At 34.9% G+C, this 26,145-nt stretch overlaps 1 protein-coding gene across 1 annotated transcript in view; it reads right to left on the reverse strand.

Annotated features, from left to right (window-relative positions):
• Positions 1–26,145, reverse strand: part of LOC136990480 (uncharacterized) — a 46,421-nt gene that overhangs the window by 13,212 nt on the left and 7,064 nt on the right. Inside the window, exons 2-3 of the mRNA XM_067288864.1 lie at positions 15,052–18,763; positions 8,410–8,604 (exon numbers count right to left, since the gene is read on the reverse strand). Coding sequence (XP_067144965.1) covers positions 8,410–8,604; positions 15,052–18,753 — 3,897 coding nt within the window. The 5' untranslated portion in view covers positions 18,754–18,763. The remainder of the gene's footprint in view (positions 1–8,409; positions 8,605–15,051; positions 18,764–26,145) is intronic.

Here is a 26,145-nt window from a genome sequence, read left to right on the forward strand (position 1 = left end):
TTAGTTATACAGTATAGTACATTCAGATTAACTGATGTTTTTCATTTATTATTTCATTTTATATGACATTCAACAATTGCACATTTCATTATGTGTGTGCCTTACGTCTTTTCCTGTCCCCCTTTCGCCACGTGGTGGGTCTGACTTGGTGGAGTTGTGTAATTCTGGGTGTGTAACTGAGGGTAGGAGATTTATTGGAGGGTGTGTCTCGGGGAGAAGTTAGAACAGAAGTGGAGAGAGGACGGGGAAAAAACAAAGTAGTGGTGGTGTGTGAAAGTGCGTGAAAAAATAGTCAGGAAGTGGAAAAGTAAAGACTGCAACCAAGTCAGTGTGAAGATTTTGAATTTTGAACTGTTTTCTGCCCAGTGTGAAGAAAAGGAAAAGGTGCACTTCAAATATATTTGTCGGTATGTTTTATGTCCACACTTTATGGGAATTTTGAGCAGTATATTGTCGGGAGAATTGATGTTAACAATATTTGGTATATTGGATTGTTGGGCTCCATACGTTCCTGTGATTTTTTTCTTAGAAGTACTGTATGTTCTCAGGAAAATTAAAGGGTTATCTTGTTAATTTGGATAGTTGTCTTTGTCTAGTCCCTACTGAGATCAGTGGATTCCCCCTGCTAAACGTCTGCTCTATCAAGCACGCTTGTTCTAAATTTGTCCCTTTGAAGAAATCACTAAAGTTCTACGTGTCAACTCGTTCTCACTTTCTATACTCTCACAATGTGTAATATTCAGGGCTGTGGAGTTGGAGTTGGAAAAATGTGTCAACTCCAACTCTGGCATTTTAAATTTAATTTAGTTTTTTTTATTTAAATGAATGAAAATTTATTTTATATTTAATAATTTTTTAAAATGTTTTTGTATTTTGTTATAATTCATTTATTTTAAATATAAAATGCAACAATTTAATTTATTAAATATGTATCAATAGTTTTCTTTCTAGTATTTGTGTTTAGTAGTTAAATTGTTTTGACGCATTTGAATTTGAATATTTTTGATTCATTCCTTTATTATCCCCGCTCTAAATAAGTACCGTATTTTGACGAGTATAAATTGCACTTTTTTTACTACTTTTTGGGGCTCAAAATCATGGTGCATCTTATAGAGCTAGTGGAACTGCGTTGAGTGCCACCTGTACGTAGGCAAAGGAAACTTTTTCGGGAAAACACGAGCATCTTTGGTTTAGATACGTACTGAGACGCGGTGCTTGTTTTCTGCCTGTGATAATGAAAAACAGCTTTCTGCCAACAAAACTTCAAAAAATAACTGTTGTGTGGTCGGTTGTAGTGTAACCTATATTACTGAGCCACCAAGTACAAAGTTTTATTCGTTCCTGCATGAATAATAGGCCTACCCTGGGACGAAAGAGAAATGGCTGACTGCAATTTAATTCCTGAGGTTAATTACATAATGATGTGTTGCATTCTAACCAATCTCCAATCTCTTGTTAACCTTAGTTGGCTCTATTTTAAATTTAGTTCTCTAATGTAAAGTTTAGTAATTTTCTTTTTTTATGTTATTTTGTTAATCTGACAGATATTAATTGGCATATGATGTGATATTTGAATTTACGAGACCTGTGGAAGAAAGGAGTAAGAAGCAAAATTAGTATTTTGAGGAAATGAGGATAAGAATTTCCCTATTAATACAATACTATTAGCTATTGCTATGGTCCTTATTGAAGTTCCTTTATATATATGGTTTAGTTACAAATTTCATTATTTACCATGAAATAGATATATAGTTTACTTCTTCCACACCACCCTTTAAATTGTACAAAATTAAGAGTATAATAAATATAAGAATATTAATACTGCTCAGTCCCAATGATCTACAGTCACTTCTCAAGTTACGACTATTTGCACTTATGACGAAAAATTTCATTAAAAAATTTTTTAAATGTATCAATTTTTTTATAGGTTTCGTGGAATATATATCATATACATATATATCTTGCACGCTTTTGGCGATTGATTGCGTCATCTTTAGTTTTGTTGTGTAGTTAGTTACCCTTCGCGTGTGCTTGTGTAAGATGGCTAACTGTTTTGTTGAAGTACAGTCACTTCTTGACTTACGACCATTTCGACTTACGTCCGAAGTTGCGGAACCGAACCCCGTCGTAAGTCGAGAAGCGACTGTATTGACTAATGCAGGCATTACTTTGACCTTAAACTGCAGAATGTATGTATATATTATATATTATTAAATATATAAATAGTTTTACATGTAACATACAAAATTCATACAGGATAAATTCATATGTTGCGAGAATGCTATTATTCCTCAACAACAATCAAATGAACAAAATGATGAAACAAAAGTAATGAACATGAAGTACTGAACTTTAAAATTATCACATTGAAAAATCACTGGTAAGATCGTCATCATCAGAATCTTCCTCACTAGAATGTTTTTGTATGGTTGAAGCAGATGATGGTTTCCAAGTGTAACATTTTATCATTGTTGCTTTTAAGAACTCGATTTTGTAGTTTAATTTTTATTAAATTTAATTGCAAAAAAATACGTTCAACTGCTGCACTTGAATGAGGAAGCAATAAAAACATCTATTTATTGCCAAAGTAAAGTAAAAAAATATAGAAATATAGAATTAAAATGAATGTTTTGAAAGGTACTAAATTGAAAGGAAAGATATTAGGATTTCATAAATAGTACTAGGAAAATGGTGTTGGGTATCTTGGTACTGGAACAAGTAAAAAGATATTAGATTAGTACAAAAGTACTAGGTGAAACAACACTGGTGCTACCTTTGTAGCCCCGATTCTGTTACCCGGCATCGCCGCTAGAGGCACCTCAATCTAGTTTCGCCGTTCCTTCCACTAGCTCTATACTCAACAAGTAACTATTTTTACAGTGAAATTATCTACAGTAGTGGTCCACTCTAGGGACCAACCTGTGCAGTGGTCCGTTAAGCAGATGGTCCCTCAACCAAATGTCCTGCTATCAGTGCCATCTAACAACTAGAGGATTATTTTTCAAACAAAACCATTTGTCTTTTCTTGGTTCATATGTTTAAACATGGTTGCCGCCCAATGACAGTTGAGGTTATGTTGGCAAAAACGAGCAACAACGGCAAATCAAAAACAAATTGATAGGCTGTTATTGTTTCTAGAAAATAATAAAGGTATGTTTATATATCAATAATATCAATAACTACCCAAAATTCAAGTTCCCTCTCATTTCGTGTCTTCCCCTTTAGGTATTTTTTCAGAAAGCTACTTGTGGCGCTGAGAGCGACTTACCGGTATTTTGTGCGAAATCTGAATTGGTTCCTTAAGCAAACTGGCCCCTTAACTGGACCGCTACTGTGAATGTAGCTTTAACCAGTTTTTGTTGTCTTTCAAGAATTTTTAATGATCAACAACATTACAAGTTTTTCAATTTTCTAGTCTTTTAACACGTTGACTGCCACGTGACTTTTCAGGATTCTGTTGTAAAACGCCAACTTAATTTAATTATATTATATTATTAAATACTCTAATCAGAGTACATAGTAATAATCAAAAAGCATATAGAATGTGTTTTTCTTAAAATAAAGGTATTACGAATTATCTCGTAGTTGGCTTATGTAACAGAAAGCTCTTCGCTAAAGCCAAACTACGAGTTAATTCGTGCACAGACACGATTCGTCCTGTCACTTTGCTACAGCCAATCGGAGATGTGCGTCTAAATTCATTTGTAATAAATCAGATATAGAGGCGAGCACATCACATTTACATCTTTTTTGAGAGAGTTATTTTTTATTTATTTTTATAATCGAATTATAAATATCCCAATATGGATAAGAAAAGACCACTGACTAAAAAACAACTTGATTACTACACTAATCTAAGTGATTCAGAATCTGACAAAATTTTTGGTAAGGATGGTAACGACAGTAGCGATTTCGTACCATTTGAGGATTCAAGTGAGGACAGTGATTATGACATCGTCTCCGAACCTGAAAATGAGACTATTCTCGAACCTGAAGGCAATGACGATGCGTCTCAAGCAACCACATCAAATCCAAACGATAATTTGTGGACAGAAACTCAACAAAATCCTGAACTATTTATTTTCCAAGAAAATGTTGGTTTGAAATTGGATACGACAAACCTTACAGTGCAAATGCTGGTAGACCTATTTTTTTCGGAAGAATTTCTTGCATTACTGGTCGAACAAACCAATTTGTATGCTGCACAAGAAATTGCAAAACATAAAGAAATAAAAAAATCTAAAAGGGTATCACAGTGGAAAGACGTCAGCACTGCAGAAATGAAAGTTTTTATTGGACTTGTATTACAAATGGGTCCTGGTTCTTTTCCTTCAATAGAACATTACTGGAGCACAAACGAATTGTATAATATAATGTTTTGGCGATCACATATGAGTCGAAATAAATTCCAATTGTTACTGCGTTATTTTCATTTAGTTGATAGCTCAATACCATCTTCTGACAGATTATATAAGGTAAGACCTATACTAAACCATTTCAATAATATTATGCACCAAAACTATGTGCCTGATAAAAATATGTGTATCGATGAATCAATGATGTTGTGGCGTGGAAGATTGCATTTCTGCCAGTACATAAAAAATAAAAAACACAAATACGGTGTCAAACTGTATGAACTATGTGAATCCGATGGTATTGTTATGAAAATATCAATTTACAGTGGAAAATCTGAAGGAATTGACAGTAATTTAGGCCACACTACTGATGTTGTCTTACACTTACTTGAAGACTATCTTGATAAGGGATATACCGTATACATGGATAATTTTTATAATTCTGTTGCTCTTACGAAATTACTGACTACATGAAAAACTTATGTGTGGGGAACTCTGCGAAATAACAGAAAGGGGAATCCCAGAGATTTGGTAAATCGAAAACTGAAAAAGGGGGAGTATATTTGGCAGCGAAATGGTCCTGTTACTGTATGTAAATGGAAAGACAAACGAGAAGTCCTTACCATTTCAAACATGCACGTTGTTGAAATGGTAGAGGTGTTCAATCGCAATGGAAAATGTTCGATGAAACCAAATATAATTCGAGATTATAATCATGGAATGTCTGGCATTGACCGATCAGATCAAATGCTATTGTAGCGCTTCGTCGCTATTAACTATATGTTATATATTTATGTATTTTTTTTTTGTTCGATTGTTCTATTTATATGTTTGTTTTTTCGTTTATGTCGCGTCGCGTATATGTTGTTGTATCGGGTTTTAGATGTGACGCACAGCCATTTTGTTGTGTACCGTACCGTCTGTTGTCGTCATTGCTGTGCCGTGGTTTGTGATTCGCTATTTGGAGGATCACGTGGGAGGAAAAGAAAAAGCTCCCGGATGGTGGGAGATATAAACGGGTGACTTCCACGTGTCGAGATATTTTTTTTCATTCTTCTCTTTCGTGGATCGGGGATCTGGAGCGGTGAAGAGACGAGAGAAAGGATTCGAAGCAGAGCAGCCGATCAGGAAGAAGAAAAAAAAGACAAGAACCAGCGAGAAGAATCTCATTTCGTAACTACGTGTCCCACGAAATACGGCGACGGTATCTACCATCTTGTAAATGTTTGTATAGTTTTTTAAGGTTTAATCGCGTATTAGTTTTAGTCTCGCGATTAATTACTGTTGTAATCTTAGTGTTATTGTCATCCTTAATTTTGTTAAGAACGCTGTTTGCCTGTTTAAATCAGGCGATCAATTCCCCCTTTTTGTGTGTGTAATTAATAAACCTTTGTTTGTTTATCTATACGCTTCTACCGACTATTCATTTCCACTTCCTTTCATACCCGCAAACCACGTGCTTGCGGAGTCCACACTATCGTACTACACAGCTCTAAGAAAGACTATTAGATGGTGCAAAAAGGTTGCATTACATATTATAGAGATATATATACATAATGCGCACAAACTCTTTCAAAAAGCAACTTCTTCTAAAATAAAACTTATAAAGTTTAGAGAAGCATTCGTCAAAGTGTTGATTGGAGAAGAGATTCAACCAGTTTCAAAAAAAATTAAATTGCAAGAGCTTCACTATTTACAGAGTATCCCACCTACTCAGAAAAAACAACATCCGACAAAGCCATGTCAAATTTGTACCAAAGATAAAAAACGCCGAGAAACGCGTTATTTCTGTCCAATCTGTCCAGAGAAGCCAGCCCTTTGCGTAGAAGATTGTTTTAAAAATTATCACAAACAATAAAAATATCGTTTTGCTTTTGATTTTGAATAAACTTTTTATGATATTTTCTGTTCATTTAAATTTATATTTCTGTTTTATAAATTATCACAAACAATAAAAATATTGTTTTGCTTTCGATTTTGAATAAACTTTTTATGATTATATTTTCTGTTCATTTATTAATAAATGTTCTGTTCATGTAAGCCAAACTTGATTTTTTGTTCTTGCCCCTGAAGCTATCTATTCATATTTACACTGATATACTACGAATTACATTGTAGCTGCACAAATATGGCAAGGGAAACAAACTATGATATAACTCGTAGGTGGCGTCCTAGGCAGAAACGGTAACTACGAGTCATCTCATAGATGGCAGTCAACGTGTTAAATCCTTGAAAAATATCTGGAAAAAAAGAAAAGAATGTCCTATTCAGCTGGGTTCAAATTGGAGATAATAAAATATGAAGACTTTCTTGGCCACTATGATTAATAAAATGCACCTTTAGACAATCCCATTAAAAAAGTTTTTTTCTAAATTTTTTGTCTCAAAATAGGGGTGCGTCTTATACTTGACAGCGACTTATACTCGTCAAAATATGGTACTCTATTTCTCTGAAGGAGCCAGACTAATTGATTAAAGTATATATTTTTCTTTTCTGAACAAGGGGCTGAAGTAGCTAGATCGCGCACATTTTAGTTGGATTAACTTTTCTGGAAAGGTGAAATTGAAATGCAAAAGCTGTAGAATAAAGATATGTAGATATAGAATTTTATTGCTCCCCTTTTTCCTCTTATTAAATATTTGTTAAAAATTAATTTTTTTATACAAATAAATATTAATGTAAGTTAAATATTAAAAATACTAACTATAAAAGTATTTGGGTAAATGCCCAGGGCTCCTTTTAGAGTTCAGAGTAGGGTAACCCTCTATGAAAGCCTCTGCCTCCCATAAAATGACTTGGTATTTAATTTTGCCGGAGTTGGAGTCGGCCTACTAAAATTATCAGGAGTCAGAGTTGAGTGTCTTTTTACTGACTCCGCAGCCCTGGTAATATTAATGTATTGCTAAAGTGATAATTCTATCATAATCAAAGTGCTAATTTCATCATCATTAAAGAATTTTAACTCCAAAAAACAATTTTATTTATTTAATGTAATATTAATGTTCATTATATGTAAATTATCAAATTCCTAAACTTATTTTCTAAGCAATGTAGTCTTTAATCCCCATTTTAGACCAGAATTATCTGCTGTATAATTGCTGCAGATTAAAGTTATCTTTACTAAAATTAATGTAATTCATACACAAATAAAAACGAATAAATTTATGAAAACAAATTATCCTTTTATAATCACATTTCTTATGCAATGTTAATTAAAATATTCTTTTTTCAAACAAAGATGAACTAGCACTGTAGTTAATCTGTTGGATTAATAAGTGAATCTTTGAATATCTACATCAAAACAACACTGGGGTGAAATCATCCCTGTACCTTAAACCTGTTACCAGTGTGTACATCCAAAAAACGAAAACTGTACTGTTTTTTGGATGTACACACCAGTAACAGGTTTAAGGTACGTAAGCGAACCTTTGAAAGTGGATGAAGTTGAAGGAATGTTAATAGGAGTATTCACAATCCATAACTTTTCTTGTTATATTAGCTTTTGCAGCTCACAAAAGCACTGCTTCTCTTGACTTTGATTTTGCTAGCACAGGTTCTATAGCAAAAGCCATTGGCTTAAATGAAAGCTGCCTTGGAGCAGCATTCACCAATTATCAAAATCCACCAATGGAGGGACTAGCTGTGATATTTTTAAACTTACAGAAACTTACAAGATAATTCTCTTAAAAGACAATAGTCTCAACCAATAAAATGTACAATAACAATGAAATGAGAATTACTATATTTGTAGTTGGCAATACTAAAAACCTTTAGGTTTGTTACTTTCCTGAAATCATCCAGTCCACATATGAGTTCACAATTCACAGATTTTGTACAATTCAGCTTTTCTAAAAGCAAGAAAAGTCCCATCATGAATATCCCTAATGGTTACTGAGGTATCTTCAGGCATAGACAAGATGAAAGTGGGATGATTTCACTTTCCATCCATATTTGAAGATGGTCCATTAACCAAGTTCCTTTAACTTCACCCATTGTTAAAGGTGAATCAATTAATTCTTGTTTCAAATTGAAAGCTGACAGTATTAATACTTACTTGTTCACAACATTTCAGTGGGATAATCTGTTCTGCTACCAGAAGCTTTACACAATCAGAACAGTACTGATGACCACAAAACTCTAATCGATAACTTAATCCAGGAACTGGTACTGTGAAACAAACTGGACATCTATCTTCATCAGACGAAACTGATGTGGAAGAGCAGGACATATTTTTTAAATACTCTATTGCCTGAAATAAAATTATACAAAATAAACAAAAATATGTTTAAAGTAGAATTCTTAATTTATAAATTACAGAAATCTAAACAGCCACAAACAAAAACCTTTTTTGCCAGTGTTGTACTCGACACAAAAACCTACTAATGTTTTCAGCCTCCACCAAGGCCTTCTTCGGGTTCTGAACTAAGTGCCATCCCCCCTGAACTGCCAGAACGATGCTGCCTGAGTTATAACAAATCTTCTAATTCTTATCAACCCCATCTTGATCTAGGGGCCTTTATTTTGTAAATTTAGTTAAGTTATAGTTAAGCTAGACATAAGTTAAAATAAGTCCTTTGTTTTGTCAGCATGTGGGGAGCAATTGGTGATATTGTTACGGGTCGTCCCAAGTATATTTGTACTTTCCTAGTTAGTAAGTGTGTACAATTATTTCTTTGGAAACTATTGGTATTAACTGTAAATAATAAACTTTTAATTTTATCAACGCCGAGCGATTCTTCGGACTCTGTTATTTGCCTTCGGCTACACGTTGTTAGCTGTCTACATAGACAGTACCAAGATAAAGGCTCAACACAGACCAGACAAACTATTACATTACTTAAGACAACCTTCTATTCTTAGATATTTGGAAAAGTTGGAGATTTTCAAGGCCAACGAAAATAAATTGGCCATTAACTACAGGAAAAATTATACCTTGTCTATGGTCCAGACAGCCCTATATGAAATCTAATAAATTACAGGAACTTTGGATACGTCAATTACACAAGATTCAATCAGATGGCATTTTAAAACAATTTTCAGAATTTAAACTTTGCATTTGATTGTGCATCTTATTAAAACTTTGTACAAACCTACAGATGGTTTTTTAAAAGTGACTGAAAATGTTCGTTTTATTTAGACATTAAAGTTTAGAGTCTTAAATTGTTGGATTTTTGGTTTTTTTGAGTATATTGAAGAAGACATTCAGTTAATAAGGGTAATACAGTGGTACCTCGACATACAAGTTTAATTCGTTCCGTAACCTTGCTCGTATGTCAAATTGCTCGTATCTCAAAGCAATTTTCCCCATTGAAATTAATTGAAATGCCATTAATCCGTTCCAGCTCCCAAAACACCACCTCAGTTGTTTTTGTTAAGTGTTTTTGAATAAGAAAAATGTATTTACAAGAAGAAACATTTATTTATAAATAACAAATACATATTCTATAAAAACATAATAAAAGAAAAAGTGAAGTGCTTACGGAAGCGCTTAATTTTCGTCACTGGTCTTCGCTTTTTTCGTCACGCTTTGCTCATTTTCACCTGCAGATCGTTTTAAAAAACTGTCCAAGGAGGTTTGTTTCTTCCTCCCTTTCAGGATATTGCGGAAATGAGTTAGGCAAGTTTCGTTGAACAACTCCGATGCACGACCAGTTGCAACTTTTTCGGGGTGATTTTTATCCATGAACTCTACAACTTTCTCCCACATTCCCAAGATCTCCTTTATATCTCTTGTAGAGATAACCTCCTCCATCTCTGGCTCCTCTTCAAAACTAATTTTTCGTTGAACCACCGTATGCTGCTGCGAATGTAGATCGTGTAACTCCTCGGTTGTCAGCTCCTGAGACTGTTCCTCGACGAGTTTGTTCACATCTCTCTCATCCACCTCCAGACCCATGGATTTTCCCAGAGAAACAATCTCCTCTACCACTGACACTTCGGGTTCCAATCCTTCGAAGGCCCTTTCAGCTACAGCCTCAGGCCACAGCTTCTTCCATGCAGAGGTTAAGGTCCTCGTTGTAACACCCAGCCAGGCCTGATCAATAATTTTTAGGCATATCACGATGTTAAAGTGGTCCTTCCAGAACTCTCGAAGGGTAAGGTTTGTGTTCTCCGTCACCTCAAAGCAGCGCCGAAAAATGTGCTTGGTGTACAACTTCTTAAAATTAGAAATCACCTGCTGATCCATGGGCTGCAGGATAGGAGTGGTGTTGGGTGGTAGGTAGAGAGCCTTTATAAACTTGAATTCTTCAAGTAAATCATCTTCGAGATTTGGTGGGTGAGCAGGGGCATTGTCGAGGACAAGAAGGGCTTGCATGGGTAGGTTGTTTTCCTGTAGATATTTCTTAACAGAAGGGCCAAACACCAGGTTTATCCACTCCACAAAGAATTTCCTGGTGACCCATGCCTTCGGATTTGCCCTCCACATAACTTGCAGTTTTTCTTTTAAAATCTTATGTGACTTAAAGGCTCTGGGATTTTCCGAATGGTATACTAGCAGAGGCTTGATTTTGCAGTCGCCACTCGCATTGGCGCAAAGTGTTAGAGTTAATCTATCCTTCATGGGTTTGTGACCTGGCATCGTCTTCTCCTCTGCCATTATGTAAGTCCTATTCGGCATCCTTTTCCAGAAAAGCCCTGTCTCGTCACAGTTGAAGATTTGCTGGGGGATGTATCCTTTGGCTTCTATCAGTTCAGAAAACGTTTTGATGTAAACCTCAGCTGCCTTCACATCTGAACTTGCTGCCTCACCATGCCTGACGACAGAGTGAATGCCGGTCCTTTTCCTAAAGTTGTCAAACCAGCACCGACTGGCTTTAAACGAGTCTTCCGATTCCTCATTTGTGGAAGTGTGTGGGATCTGCTTCAGCAAATCACCGTAAATCGCTCGTGCCTTCTCACATATGATGCTTTGTGTTAAGGTTCCTCCTTGAAACTGCTTTTCTGTCACCCACACCATCAGTAGTTTTCTCCATCTTTTCATGGAGAGAGGTCCGGAGCTTAGAAATTATTGTAACGCCCTTAGCTGGCGTTATACCCTTTATCAACTCCTTCTGTTTAAGCACAGTACATATCATTGATGTGCTACGCCCGTACATCCTCGCCAAGTCAATTACTCGCACACCTTGCTCATGTTTTTCTATGATTTCACGCTTTAATTCAATAGACATCATCATCTTCTTCGGACCCATGGTTATAAAAATAAATGTGATAATGTTTTGTAAATGTACAAAAAGCAAAAAACGCGAACCCAACTTATCAAAAATGCTTCGAAAACGAGGGAAACAAGCACACAGACTGAGGTCTAGTCTGAGGTGGGAGAAACTGTTAGATGCTGCACACGACCCCAACATGCGCCCCGCATGTTGGGGTCGTGTGCAGCGGTGTAGTGTGCGATTCCTCGTATCTCAAATCTTGCTCTCATCTCAAAGCAAAATATCGCTCGCTCGGCGGCTCGTATCTCAAAACACTCGTATATTAGGGCACTCGTATATCGAGGTACCACTGTAATCAGAAAAAAGATTTGTGCAAATATCAAACTGTTGAAGCTATTTATCTGGGTTAATGTTACCTATGGTAGCCGACTCGGCGATGGGGAAATTTTTCTACCCTACAATCTAGACGGCGACAGGGATTTTTTCCCCGCCCATACATTGCACGCGGAGACCGTGAATTTTTTTCTTTCTACCGTACATTTAGACGGCGACGGGAAGATTATTTCTACCCGACGGTCTATATTAAGAATACTAAAAAACATGACAAAAAAAAAAAATGAGCACTTACTTTGTTACTGAGCTTTTCCTCTTTTTCTTCGTTTCCTGTCGACTGAACTTGATTCTCCGGCATGAGAAGAGGATCTCTTTTGCGCTTTTGTTTTAACAATTGTCTCGTTTTTATCCACTGTTTTCCTGTTTTTTTCCACCTTTTTCTTGTTGGCAATAGGTGCGGGAGCAGCCGGAATAGTCTCCGGCATAAACCTCCAACGACCCATTTAGTGCTTTTCATCTTTCTTCATTTCTCGTATTTTCGTTTACATATCACTGTTTCGTCTATTTCCACTGTTTTGCCGACGCCTCCTATTTTAAACGATGTCAGATTGTGTAAGGACACTAACATAACGAAACGTACGTGGTTAGCCCAGTCTATTCCTGCCTTTTTAGAAACACCTGAGGAAATTGCCGAATTACTCGTCGTGCACTCTAAACCAATATAGTGCCATATGAATGTCAGCAGATTAGCCCATGAAATATTGCCACATTTCCCTTTGAACGTTCCATCGAAAGCCGAACTATTCCGCCTGCATTTTCGGCAACGCATCACGCAAGAATTCCGGTCACTGCGATAAATCAATTTGCATGTTTGGCCACATTTCTCGCAAACTTCCTCGGTGTGTTGGAGGCCTAATTTTATGGCAAATTTCAGTCCGCCATCAATTCTTTCGTCTAATCCCAATTCGGAAGACTCTGCTTCGATTAACTGATAAAAACGTCGTCCAGTACACTGTTTCCAAAATTCGTCCGATTCTAAATCACAATTCGCCATGACTTGGTTGCGAAATATCTATTCCAAAAATCACAGAAAACGCTTAGCCAACTGTTCAATAAATAACTTCCAATAGCTTAAATTCGCAAATGAAATTAACAACATTATAAATTACCTCGTAATAGAAAAATTCGAAAAGTAAGAAAAACTCAACGAAATCTCTTGGCACGACAACACGCCTACTCCACTCTCGGCGGAAAAATTTGCATAATTCCGATAATACGCAATTCTAAGAATCAAAGCGCCCTCTACGGATATCTTTAGTTGATGACGAAATCATGACGAAATCCCGGTCGCCATTCTTGAACGGAGAGGGAAAAAATTTCCCCACCGCGGTCTAGAATTTCCCCGTCGGCCTCTAAAATTTCCCCGTCGCCGAGTTGGCTACCATAGGTAACATTAACCTTTATCTGTACTTAGTTTAAGACGTAAATCTATTTTACAACCTTCTTATGTCCTTCATTTATTCTGAAAGATCAGAAATATTGCCTTTTTGTGCAGATTCTCCATTGATTAGAACAAAGACAATTTAACAGGGAAAGAATATTATACAATAAAGCAAATTATACAGTGATTTTAAATTGCAATCACAAACTGACATGTATAGAGCAAAGGCTGCTCCAACAGGCATTGTAAATGATGGAGCAGGTCATATGCACAAAAGTACAATATTTTGCTCATACAGTATCATAATTTTTCTCCTTGTATTCATTCTATTACATCCTTAAAACTAGTGTTGCCACCTTTTCAAAATTGCTGATCCAGACGGCAGGTCAGGTTTGTTCGAACAGAAGTCCCCGACACATGCGCAATGTTATTTTACCATGCAAAGAATAATGTGCACGCTAATTCTAAACCAGTTAGGGATATGTGTAGGAGAAACTTAAGTTAAGAAATGAAATAACTTAGCTTTAAAGAACTGAGAAGCAAAAAACGATGGCGAATTAGTAAGAGTCTGCAGTCTTTCACTGTTAAAATAAAGTAAATTTATAAAAAGTATTTATTAGTACAGTCAAACCTGTTTTTATGCGGTGGATAGGGACTGCATAAAAGAAAACTCATTAAAAAAAATCGCACGAAACTTCAACAGTGGCTATAAAAAAAATTTTCGCAACACAATTAAAAAAATTTTTTTTATGCGGTGAATAAGGAATAAGGACCAAGGACCGCATAAAAAAAGTCTCACTTAGAAAATAACTCAAAACGGTACAAAATAACTAGGAATTGCTTTTTTAACTCCTTGGGCCTTTTTCTGCAATCCCTAATGTAAAAAAAAAAAAATCCTCTAAGAATTTTATTTTTTATATTAATTAATTATTTCCACTTATATACGAATCTAACATTAATAAGTTAAAAATAATCGTTAAAAAATGATTTTATTTGATAAATATAGCTGCAGGAAGTGTTATTTCATTTAACAAGGCTGAAATTTCACACCTGCAGTCTAAAGCTGGAGGGGAGCTAACTTACCGCATCTGTTCAAATATAACATAATATTTATCAAATATAACATAATATAACATGATTTTTATGCTATTAAAATGAGAGGGGACCGAGAGAAAAAACTTACCAGAAAAAAATTTTACTGAATAAAAAATGAAAATCCTGCTGATGTCATAGAAAACATCCAATAGAGTTTTAAAAAATTTTACAGGAGTCAATTATGTTCCAATTTGATTGAAATTTTCATATACCGCACAAAAAAAATCGCACAAAACAAGTCGCACAAATAAAAATCGCACAGAAAAAGACCGCACAAAAACAGGTTTAACTGTACTTTGTTTCATCATAATTTCACAATTTCTACGAAATCCCAGACAAAATTAATTGTTAAACCGGAAAATGAATTAAAAACTGGACTGTTTAGGTGAAAACCGAATGAGTGGCAACACTACTTAAAATCATAAATATCAATCTATACTAATATAATGATTACTTGCAATTCATACTTGTAAAAATAATATTAAATAAACATTTCTACTGATAATATATTCAAATACTTAAAAAATTAACTATATTCATTTGTAAAATATAATTTAACAATTACCATTTAAACTGACTCTTTTAACTACTTTTACCATAATTTTAGAATTTAAATAATTACAGATTATTCATTTCCTTAAATAAATAAATAGAAAAAAAACATGAAACTTACTTCCATAATAGATTTTGACATCCCATGCAATGTCAGTTGACCATATTGAACATTTACTTCTATGGATGTTAACTGAAATTGTTCAAGAAAGCCTTCACAAGTAATGCCATACTTTTGTATTAAACCTTTAATTACTGATCTGTTTAAAATATCTCCATGATTAATATTAATAACAGATATTACTTCATTTTCTATGTTCTTCAAATAATTATATATTTTCAATTTAATTTTTTCATAATTTTCAGTTGTTCCACATATCCTAATTGTTTTGTGCTTTGAATTTTGAATTATAAATGTTTCTGTTGCTTTGCTGGCTTGTTTTAACCACTGTCTACCTGAATGGGAAAACAATTTTCTTGAATGGCCGAGAGATAAATCTTCCAATAACTTCCCTTTCAATTCAGTGGTAATTAATATTTCTGCCTCTTTCATCATCATAAAATCATTTGAAAGTAAAATAAGAAATACTGTATCTGATGTCCAACTTTCTTTCAACTTCAATCTATTTTCTAAATATTTAATATTTGATTTTATACATTTATATTGATCAGAAGCACAAATCACTGTCATTCGATAAACAGGAATAGCATTCAGTGTTAAATCTTGAAACTGAATATTATCTCGCTTAATTGCATCTAATACAAGGGAAATATCTTCATCATTATCAAAATTTAAGTATGCTCTCATTTTAATATCAGAACTGTTAGGCACAGCCACTTCGACTTCAAGATTACCTTTAATATAGCAAATAAACTGTAAAAATAAATTTTGCCTAATTAATTCTATTTCATCTGAAGTAGTAGTAAATTCTTGAGCCAGAACAATGGAAGCTTCTTTCACTTTAATTTTTGCAGATAATGACTTCTCAACAGATTCCTTCAGAGATTCATTAGTAGTTTTTGAACTCAGACCTTTTATATAAAACTGATTTTTTTCTTTTCTACTTGTAGAAACTTTTACATTTACACCATCTACCACTATAGGATTTGATGATAAATAAGTTTGCGCAGCAGCAAAATCTTCGGGTGAATAAAATGTGACAAATCCTTCACCTCGACAATGGCGTCTCTGCCAGGAAAGATTAATGGAATATTGATATCGAAAACTAAAATCATTTTCTGGTTCTTCTGATACAGTATCTTCCTCATTACTTTTAATTGCTAAAAAATTAATATCTTTTATAACTGCTCCTTTGGCCATTTTCACACTCATACTTAAGTGTCCAAGTTGCATAGTCATAATTTCTTCTTTTGATCTTAATTTCATTGAAAACTCTTTTAAATAATCAGAAAGGAATGATGATGCTTCATTAATATATTCTGGATACGTATATACTAAAATACTGTCACTTTCCACACATGCATCAATTATTACTGTATCACATCTGAGATGTGTTTTTATTTTATTTTCTAAACTTTCTAGATGCTTTCTATCTTTTAGAAGAAACTCCTTCAGCAATATAGTTCCTAATGATGGTATCTCAGATGAAATTAATTTTTTAGTTTGCTTTACTTCTTCTTTAATTAAATCTTTCTGTATTAATTTTTCTAATAAACAGTCAGAAAGTGGAGTAACATTTATCATATAATTATTCTTCCCGTGTTCAATTATATTACTGAATACGACTGACTTTTCTGGGATGGCTGTTTTGTGAAATAATACAGAAGAATGATGAATATGTAAAATTTTTCCAGTTTCCAATGATTGATAACCAAGTGTAGAATGACCCGAGTAAGAGCAAAAGTTATCAATAAAACATTCGCATATTAGTTCATAGACTGCATCCAGATTTGACAAAATCTCTTTAGGTTTTATTCCAAAAACTTTACATGTGTCATCTATTTTTCCATGCAAATAAGTTACTGCAGTGTGATTAATTCCATTTTCTTCACACCATCTTTCTTTATTAACTTGTTTTATCCAATTAAAATAAACATTGAAAACTGCAAAATAATCACCATATTGATGAAAAAATTTTAATTTACCAATATCTTTTGATTCTCCAATAGTCATAAAAATTGGATTTTTAAGTGACGATATTATATGAATCATTACAGCTTCAAATTCAATTCCCCTTTCTCTACCTAATGCAATTAATTTTGCATGAGAAGTTTGCATGGGCATATAATTAATCATATCTTCTCCAAGAGTAGTTAAAGAATTTGATTTAATTACTTTATTTTTTATTAATTTATTTAATCCTGCTTTAATATGTTCATTACCTGGCAAAGATATGAATGTTGCATAAATAGGATTTGGTATTTTATAACGATATAAAGTTAAAAGTAATTGGCTTGGTTCTATTTTTAAAATATCTGGTATTGGCATTTCCAGCATTTCTTCCAAAGTATCAGAAGTGTAAATTCTATAACAACAGTTTTTTAATGACCACCCAACAAGGTTCTTTCTTCTCTCCGAGTTCAACTTACTAATATATGATTCTTTTTCTGATTGATATTTATTTTCTTTTAACTTACCCGAATCTATAACATAAGAAATATTAGGTAACCATAAGGATTCGGCACATTGATTTGCAAAAATAACCTTCCTTCTAATATTTGAAAATGCATACAAATTAAATATTTCTTCTTGATTCATCATGTTATGTAAAATATGATATTCAACTCTATCTTTTAATGCATTTTTTACCATTTCACGACAGCTTTCCATTTCCTTTGTACTAGGGAGAAAAATCAGTATGTTTCCATCCAGTTTATTATTGTTAATAAACTTGATTAATTGTGCACATTTTTCTACACATTTACTTTTATCGCTAATAGTGTTATAAACTGTTTTCACTGGAAATGTTAAGGATGGTAGCAAAATCATTGTAATTACATCTTCCTTATCTTTAAAATAGCATTTACAATCGGTAATATCAAATGCAGGATTAATAAGAATCAGTTTGAAATCTGGTCTTTGTTGAACTATTTCTTTCATGTGCAAAAGTAGCAAGTCAGCATCTGCACTCTGAAGAAAATATTCATCAATTATTATACAAAAATATTTTGACAGATATGGAGTATGAATACATTCTTGTAACAGCCTCTGACAACTTGTAAATACTATGTGTGTTTTGTTATTTACAGTATTTTCCTTTCCTAAGACATATCCAATTTCCAAGTTAAGTTTATTTTTGTAGTAAGTTGACATATAGGATGATAAGCTTAATATATTTACATTATAAGGTTGACAACTAGCAATTTTTCCTTGGCAAAATTCATTTATCTCGTGAACGTATAATGGTATTCTGGTACTTTTTCCATAACCAGACTCGCCTTTAATAATTATGATTTGATACTTATTTAAAGAATCAATTATTTCATTTTTGTATGTGGATATCCAACATTCGTCCCCAAATGCAAGGTTATTCATAGCAAACTTTTTCAGATCTGAGGGTGTTTCTTTATATTGCATATTAGTAGAGGAAATGAAAGAGTTTCTCTGCTTCTTCATTAATAGTTTATATTGATGTTTTAAAACATTTTTTACATCTTCAGATGATGATGTAGAAATCAGTTTCTCTAAGTTTTCCATTCTTTTTATATTTTTCTCGTTTAAATAGGAATTAATTTTCTTTAACTGATGTGAAGAAGGAATCAGTGTCTTGAATATCTTTTGTTCAACTTCATTTACATAGTTTGGTTTTCCCTTTGCATATTTTGGTTTTGGATTCAGTTTTTTATTTGATGCAGAATTCATGATATCTTTTCTGTAAAATGAAAAATAAATTTTATTAGTATATTAAAATATTTTTATACATGTAGCTTTGCAATTAACATAATGTTATGTGGAGAACCTATGGATTATCTGTATTTAAAAGACTATGAATGTATGTTTCAATTATGCAACTGGATAGATTATATGTTGTCTTTAAATTGCAATTAAGAACTCGTAGAATACCTTTTGTGTTTTCTAAAGTCACTAAGAGCATCTTTAGCAAATTGAAAAAATTCCTTTGTGTGCTGCAGATATATTCTTCTGCTATTACAACTTTTCCCATAAACATTAAAAGCCAATAGAAAATTATATCTCTTTTAATTCTCTCCCATTCACTTTCTTTACATTCATTTCATGCTTTAATTGATATTGGACACTTCTATCTATTTAAATTTAATCTTAATTACTAAATATTTATCAGCTTTTATCTTCTATGCACATAATAATACAATTTCATAAAACTTTAAATGTTAAGACATATGATCCTGTCACTATCAATGTAATAAGCTATAAACTCATTGCTTGTTTCATCACTATAAAAAATAAAGCGAATTTCTTGCAGATATCATCCTCTACAGTTGATGTGTTGATGATATACTTATCATCTGGAATTCTAAACTTGATATAAGCAAAGTTGTAAGTGCATTTAATTATACTTTTATGGCCTGCCTGTTGAATTGAATCAGCACTGCAGTGACAAAGCACATTTTCTGGACATAGATACACAATTTATAGAAGGCTTTGTGGAAACATGGGTCTACAAGGATACACATATACGGTACAATTATATATTCCAGTGAACTCCAAAGAGCTGTTTCATTATAAGATGACCAAATTTATAGTATTGATTAGAAGGGCCCATTCTCACTGCTCAAGTTTTACAAGTAAAACGAAACTATAATACATTAAAAACATTATGGTAGCACACGGGTATAATAGATAACTTATAGACAACATTATGACAATGGAAAGGTGCTTTCAATAATCATACACAACCAACAATCAAGTTGCAATATAAATCGTGCATAGTGTTAGACTATGACAACAGACCTACTTTCATCTATAAATGAATAGCTAAGTTCCACAATGCTGATATAACTTACCAATGAAATGCCAATATTAAGTTACAATTAAGATAAAAATAATATGGATAAGACCTGGGCTATAATGGGCAACAAGTTTATCTCCAAAATGGTGTATATAGGATCCACAAACAGATCCTTAGCACAGATGATTAAGGAACACCAGCATGACACTGATGCTAATAAAACATGTTCCACCTTAGCACAATATGCCAGTGAGCCAGGGGTGTCAGTGGGGTTTGACAAACCCAACTCTTGTAAACTGGTATTTAAAGAACATTCTCTGAGAACATTAGAGATTTTGAAGATTTTTAAAGACAAGTATGAGAGCCAAATACATTAATCATAAGGATTGTGCTATATTATTTATCGCTTGGCACTCTTTATATGACAACCCTCTAAAAATGAAGAGCAAAAATAACACCCAACAAGAGGACACAACTTAGTCTAAGGCAATTCTTTATTAAAACTAACACCTTAAGTTCCTCTTTAAGTTTTTGCAAGTCAAGGCATGCATTATATTTGCCTGTTTAAAAACATCATGATAAGAAGTTTCAAAGCATTCCACGTCAAGGATTGTAGAGCTCGAGCCACCAGAGGACGCATGAGCTCTATATTAACAATTGGCAGGCTCTCCAAAGCTCTCTTTCTTCTCCATTCTTCACTCTGTATGTGTGTATCAGTGGCGTGCTGTGACATTTGATGGTAGGGAAGCTGTCTCTCTGTAAGAAGCCGACTTCCAGGGGCAATCAGTTAATTGCGCGTCAGTGATGGCCTAGGGTCCATTCATATGTGCGTGGTGGCGGAAGAGACGTATCTGGCAAAAACTGACAAAAAAGAAACATAAAATAAACATATACTATGTACAAAATAGTTTGCTTTAGGACAATCAGCCGTTCGGACATCCTGGGCATCGATCAAAGGTGGCCCCGGGACAGTGGGTTGACAAGTCTGTAGGGCATGGGGAGCCTTCCTCTGTTGGTGTCGGGGACACGGTCTAAGTCCGAAATGGCACGGGTTACGGGTTGGCACAATAGACGAGAAATTGTATTTTTTTTTTTTTTTTTCTTTTTGCGCGCGTTGACACTGCGTTTTGGTTATTCAGAATGTTAACCGAGTGCCAGGTGTCCTCGATTGTTGGAGATTATATCAATCCCCGTTCTTTCTTTCATCCATTTTGATTGATCGTTCTCCCTCAATCACGCTTCCCGAGTGGTTGGTCCCTCAATACTAAACGTAACAAGACTCTTACCTGGAGCGGGAGAAAAGTCAAAATCGAAGATGAATTCGATCTTCCACCAATCATAGGATGACTTCCTTCTGCCATTTATGGTTTCTGCCTGGCAGTTTGATATAAACAATGGGTGTCCGACTACAAACAACTTTTACCTATGTTTTTTTAAATTAATAAATTTTTCTCTAAATTAACCATTTTTTCGCATCTTTCGTGACGGGTCAGACCTGTCCGGTACATGACATTTCCATAAAAGTTTTAAATAAATACTGGAAATGATAAAAATAAACAATTTATTTATTTTAGTTCTAAAATACAAATAATACATACATAATACAAATTTATATGATACAAACAATGATAGAAAAAGTTGTTATGGATTGTAAGTGACAGGTACTCTGATGTATTTAGAGAAACTGTATACCGAGATCACTAAGAAAAGACAAGTCACCTTAGTCTTTAGAAGATGTCCTACTCTTTTTCAAATCCTCAGTAATGGGAAAGATACTCCACAGCAAGACATGCTAGCTAGAGTATACACCGTTCCCATGAAAGATCATAGATGTGATAAAGACTTATTATATGTTGGCTCCACAAAAAGATTGTTAGGAGTGAGGATTGAAGAACATAAAGCGGACATCCTCCACAACAGGTATACAACCGCATTAGCGCAGTATGCCTCGGACCCTGACATACAACCATTATTTAATGAGACCAAGATAATATACACCACGCAGCAGCCACACCATTTGTGCTTGATGGAAGCCATTTCTATACATAAAACAGCCCAAAGTGGAAATTGTTTCAACAGTAAGGATGAGATATCCTTATCGATAGCATGGCAAACTCTTATATACAATACGTGACAAGGCAAAAGTTATCTCTCAATGGCGCAGGCGCATACGATGACGAAGATCGCATGGGCTTCCTCTGAAATTCCATTTCAGAATTCTTTCGAAAAAAGATTGTTCCATCGAATTTTATTTTATTTTGTCCGTTTTTTCACCTGAAGAAGAACCGTTGGTTCGAAAACGTTAGTGAAAGACGTATTTGTCTAATTAAGCACTGTTTTTGGTTTTGAATTAGAAGTAAGTCATACTATGATTTTTGCTTATATATTGGAAATAGTATACATTTGATTGTTTTTGTAGATGATATTTTGTTATTTGGAGAAGCTGATAAGCTAATAAGCAACTTAAGAACAGAATTTAGTGCAAAATTATTAGGAGAGCCAAAGAACTTTCTAGGAATAGACATCACTGTTGTGTCGTCCTTATATATTGTCGGCCTATATTATTGTCTTATAAAAAAAAAATTGTTTTCTTTTGATTTTGGCAATGTTGTTATTGCAAATTATCATCTGCATTAATGTACGCACGGTTTTATTTGTAATTGATAATTGTAAAAGAAAATTTTTATTTATTTTTGTTGTTTACTTTTGGGTGGTTTTTTGTATGGCAGCACTGTGTTGGTGGTGGGGTTGATATATAAGGTGTGTGGGACCGGCAGCGGCAGCAGGGATTATTCTGGTTCCGGATGTTCAGCTGGTAGGAGTATGCCATCCTTTGGGAGCTGTATATGTAGCTGGTGAACTTTTCTCTTTGTTCATTGTGGTGGAGATTGGTGATTTTGAAATCCGTTTCCATCAGTAAAAGAAATAGTGAAACACAGGATTAAATTTGTATAAGTGAAATAGTTGCCTGCTTTGCAATATCACTGAGTGGACATTTTTTTCGTTTGTTGGATTTATTCAATTGCTCTTCTCCAAAGGACTCTTTGTGAACTGCCACATGCTGCGTATCCTAGTGTATATTGGATAATGTGTATATATATATATAATTTTGTACATAAAGATTAGTTTTAAGTGACTGTCTTGCTTCTCTCTCCTTGTGGTAATCCGAATTACTCACTACCTGTGATTTTCAACACCACGGATCTTCGCAGATCCCCACATATTGGCATCCATGACAGGAGTACCACATGTGATAATGGAGACAGTGAGCACAGGGGACTTGAACAATTGCGACAGATTTGTGTCCAGCACAGCGGCCCTGCAAGGTCAACAGGACATGGTTAACACAACCCCGGTCATCATGGGTATTTAGGAATGATCCCGATGTTTTCTGGATCACAGACTGATAATATTTCAATCAAGCAATTCTTCGACTTATTGGAGGAAGTGTCATCTATTGCGGAATGGAACAATGGGACTCAATTAGTGGTGGCACAATCGAGGTTGAAGGGCAAACCGTTCAACCTATTTATGGATCTACGTGTGGCATATGGCAATGACTATAATCGGATAAGATCTCTCATAAGCAGCTTTCACAGACCTAAGCAAAGTGAGGGGGATACTTTGAAGGACTTCATCAATATAAGGAAGAGATGCGAGGAAACTGCGTTTGAGAAAATGATTTGTACAAACCCCCATATGGCTACTTTAAGGAGTGAAATGCTCCATAGTCATTTCATCCAAGGACTCATCCCCGGTCTGAGGATGAAGTTATTGAAACGTGAGCCTCAGTCGTTTAATGATGAGGTTGAGTTGGCGGAGAAACTACATAAGATTGAGCAAACATGTGGCCTTAAGGAAGTTCAAGTAGGGGGAGTAGCCATACCCTTGGTAAAACGAAACCGCCTGAAAGGGGCATAACCAACGTGGCTGAGTTGTCAACCAGATTTGCCAGTCTGGAAGAGACTGTGTTGAAGTTATCTCGTGCAGTCATGGGATTGTCTTTGAGACCTAACGAACAGAATGCAAATGGGAAAAGGGTGGGGACCAATCGGGCAAGGAAATGTTTTATCTGCAAGAGTAAAGACTATTTGTATGCTAATTGCCCGTTGAATTTAAACTGAAGGCGAGCTGCTGTGACAGCCAGGCTGGTGGCTCTGAATTAGTTATTAAACTGGCAAGTGGACCTAGGATTAACAACCACCAGCTCCCATCTATCTCCGGTGAGATTAATGGACGGGTGATAAGTCTGTTGATAGATACTGGGACAGAAATCCTTAATAAACCAAAAGGAACTAGAGATTTTAGATAGCATGTCTCCAGTCTGCAATGACATGAATGTAAGGGTGAGAGGTGTGTCTGGGGGCGTCATGAGGTGCAATAGGGGTTTTTTGTTCAAGGTGGAGTTTGGTAGCAAAGTGATCCCCACACAGTTCATTGGGGTGAATTCTGAGATTCTTGTTGGTAACCAAGGTATTCTTGGTATGGACTTCTTAAGCAATTGCCTGGAGATCTTGACGAAAATAGCTGTGGTCATCAGTAATAGTAACCCTGTAATTGCACCCTCACAGACTACAGAACTGATATTATGCCATGAACTCCATAAATTGCCTGACTTGCCCAAATCTATAGATCTATCCAACTTATTACCTGGAGAGACTGCATGTGTACGTGAGGTGATTGAGGAGTTCTCTGACATATTTAGTGAGTCCGTCGAAGAGTTAAGGGGAACAACCAAATTCGCACATGAGTTCGAAGTGAATACTGACAAGCCGACCCACACATGTCAATATTGAATCCCGCACGCATACTTACCAAAACTGAAGGAGAAAGTCCAACAATATTTGAAGGCTGGCATTATTGAACAATTGCGGTCAGAGTGGAACTCCCCATTGCATATCGTCCCTAAGAGTAATTGTGAGATAAGGGTCACTCTAGATTTAAGAAAAGTGAATGAAATTACCAAAGGGCAGGACTTTCCCCTTATGAGGATTGATGATATTCTGTCTGGTTTTGTTCTCTCAGAACATGGATGAACATATTAAGCTGCTTAGGGAGGTACTTTGGATGATCAAAGAGGCAGAATTGGTCTTGAGATCATCAAAGTGTCATTTTGCCGTCACTTCAGTCCGTTACCTGGGGCATATCATAGACGACAAGGGGGTGAGACCCGACCCAGAGAACATAAAGAGCATTCATGGAAATTCCCCCACCTAGGACAGTCAAGGAGGTAAGATCATTCTTAGGGGCCCTTGGCTTCTATCGGCCTTTCATAGAAAATTTTGTGCATCTCTCCTTACCCCTTACTGAACTTACTGAAAAGGGATGTCGTTTTAAGTGGTCGAAGGAATGCGAGGACAGTTTCGTTAAGCTAAAAAGGACCCTAACCACACCCCTGATGCTAAGACACCTGGATTTCTCATCAGAGTTCCATCTTTTCACTGATGCATCCGAGCTTGCTGTGGGGCTGCACTACATCAAGAGTGTGGTAATCGGCTTCTACCCATCGGTTTTTTTAGCAAAAAACTATGTGGGGCAGAGCTTAATTACTCCATAGTTGAGAAGGAATGCCTCGCACTGCTGTTAGCCCTCCATCATTTCCGTTTCCTAGTCCTAGGCTGTCCAATAATAGTACACTCTGATCTATATTTAACTATTTATAATGAATTCGTTCTTTTCTCTCCCACAGTAGAGATAAAACAAAGAACACAAGGGTGTATTTTGTCATCTCTACTCTTCAATGTATATTCAGACCAAGTTTTAAAGAAAGCATTGGAAATACACTATGACAAAAGGCATTAAAATTAATGGAGTTATAATAAACAACATAAGATATGTGGATGATATGGTACTTATGACATACACTTGTCTTACAGGAAGTATTTAATTCAGTTTGTGAGACTGGTAGGGAGTTTGGCATCAAAATTAATTAATATTGAAAAGACAAGATGCATGATAATCAGCAGGAGAGTAAATAACAACACCCAAATACTAATTAATGGGAAAGAACTTGAAAAAATGGATACATATGAATACCTAGGAACAATAATAGTAGAAGATTTAGATCCAAATAAAAAAATTAAAACATGCATCAAAACTGGCAAGGAAGACATTTATAAAAATGAAAGGTCTTTAGAATAATGGCCTTAGTTTCAAAATTAGACAAAAAATAGTAAAATATTATGTTTGGCCAGTTTAATTATATGGGGTAGAAGCATGGATCCTGAAGGCTAAAATGATAAAACATTTAGAGGTGTTTGAAATATGGATTCACTACAGGATGCTAAAGATCAGTTAAATGGACTGTATAACAAATAAGATAGTAC

This window comes from Centruroides vittatus, unplaced genomic scaffold, assembly GCF_030686945.1.
Source record: "Centruroides vittatus isolate TY-2023 unplaced genomic scaffold, ASM3068694v2 scaffold_944, whole genome shotgun sequence".
Lineage (NCBI taxonomy): Eukaryota > Metazoa > Arthropoda > Arachnida > Scorpiones > Buthidae > Centruroides > Centruroides vittatus.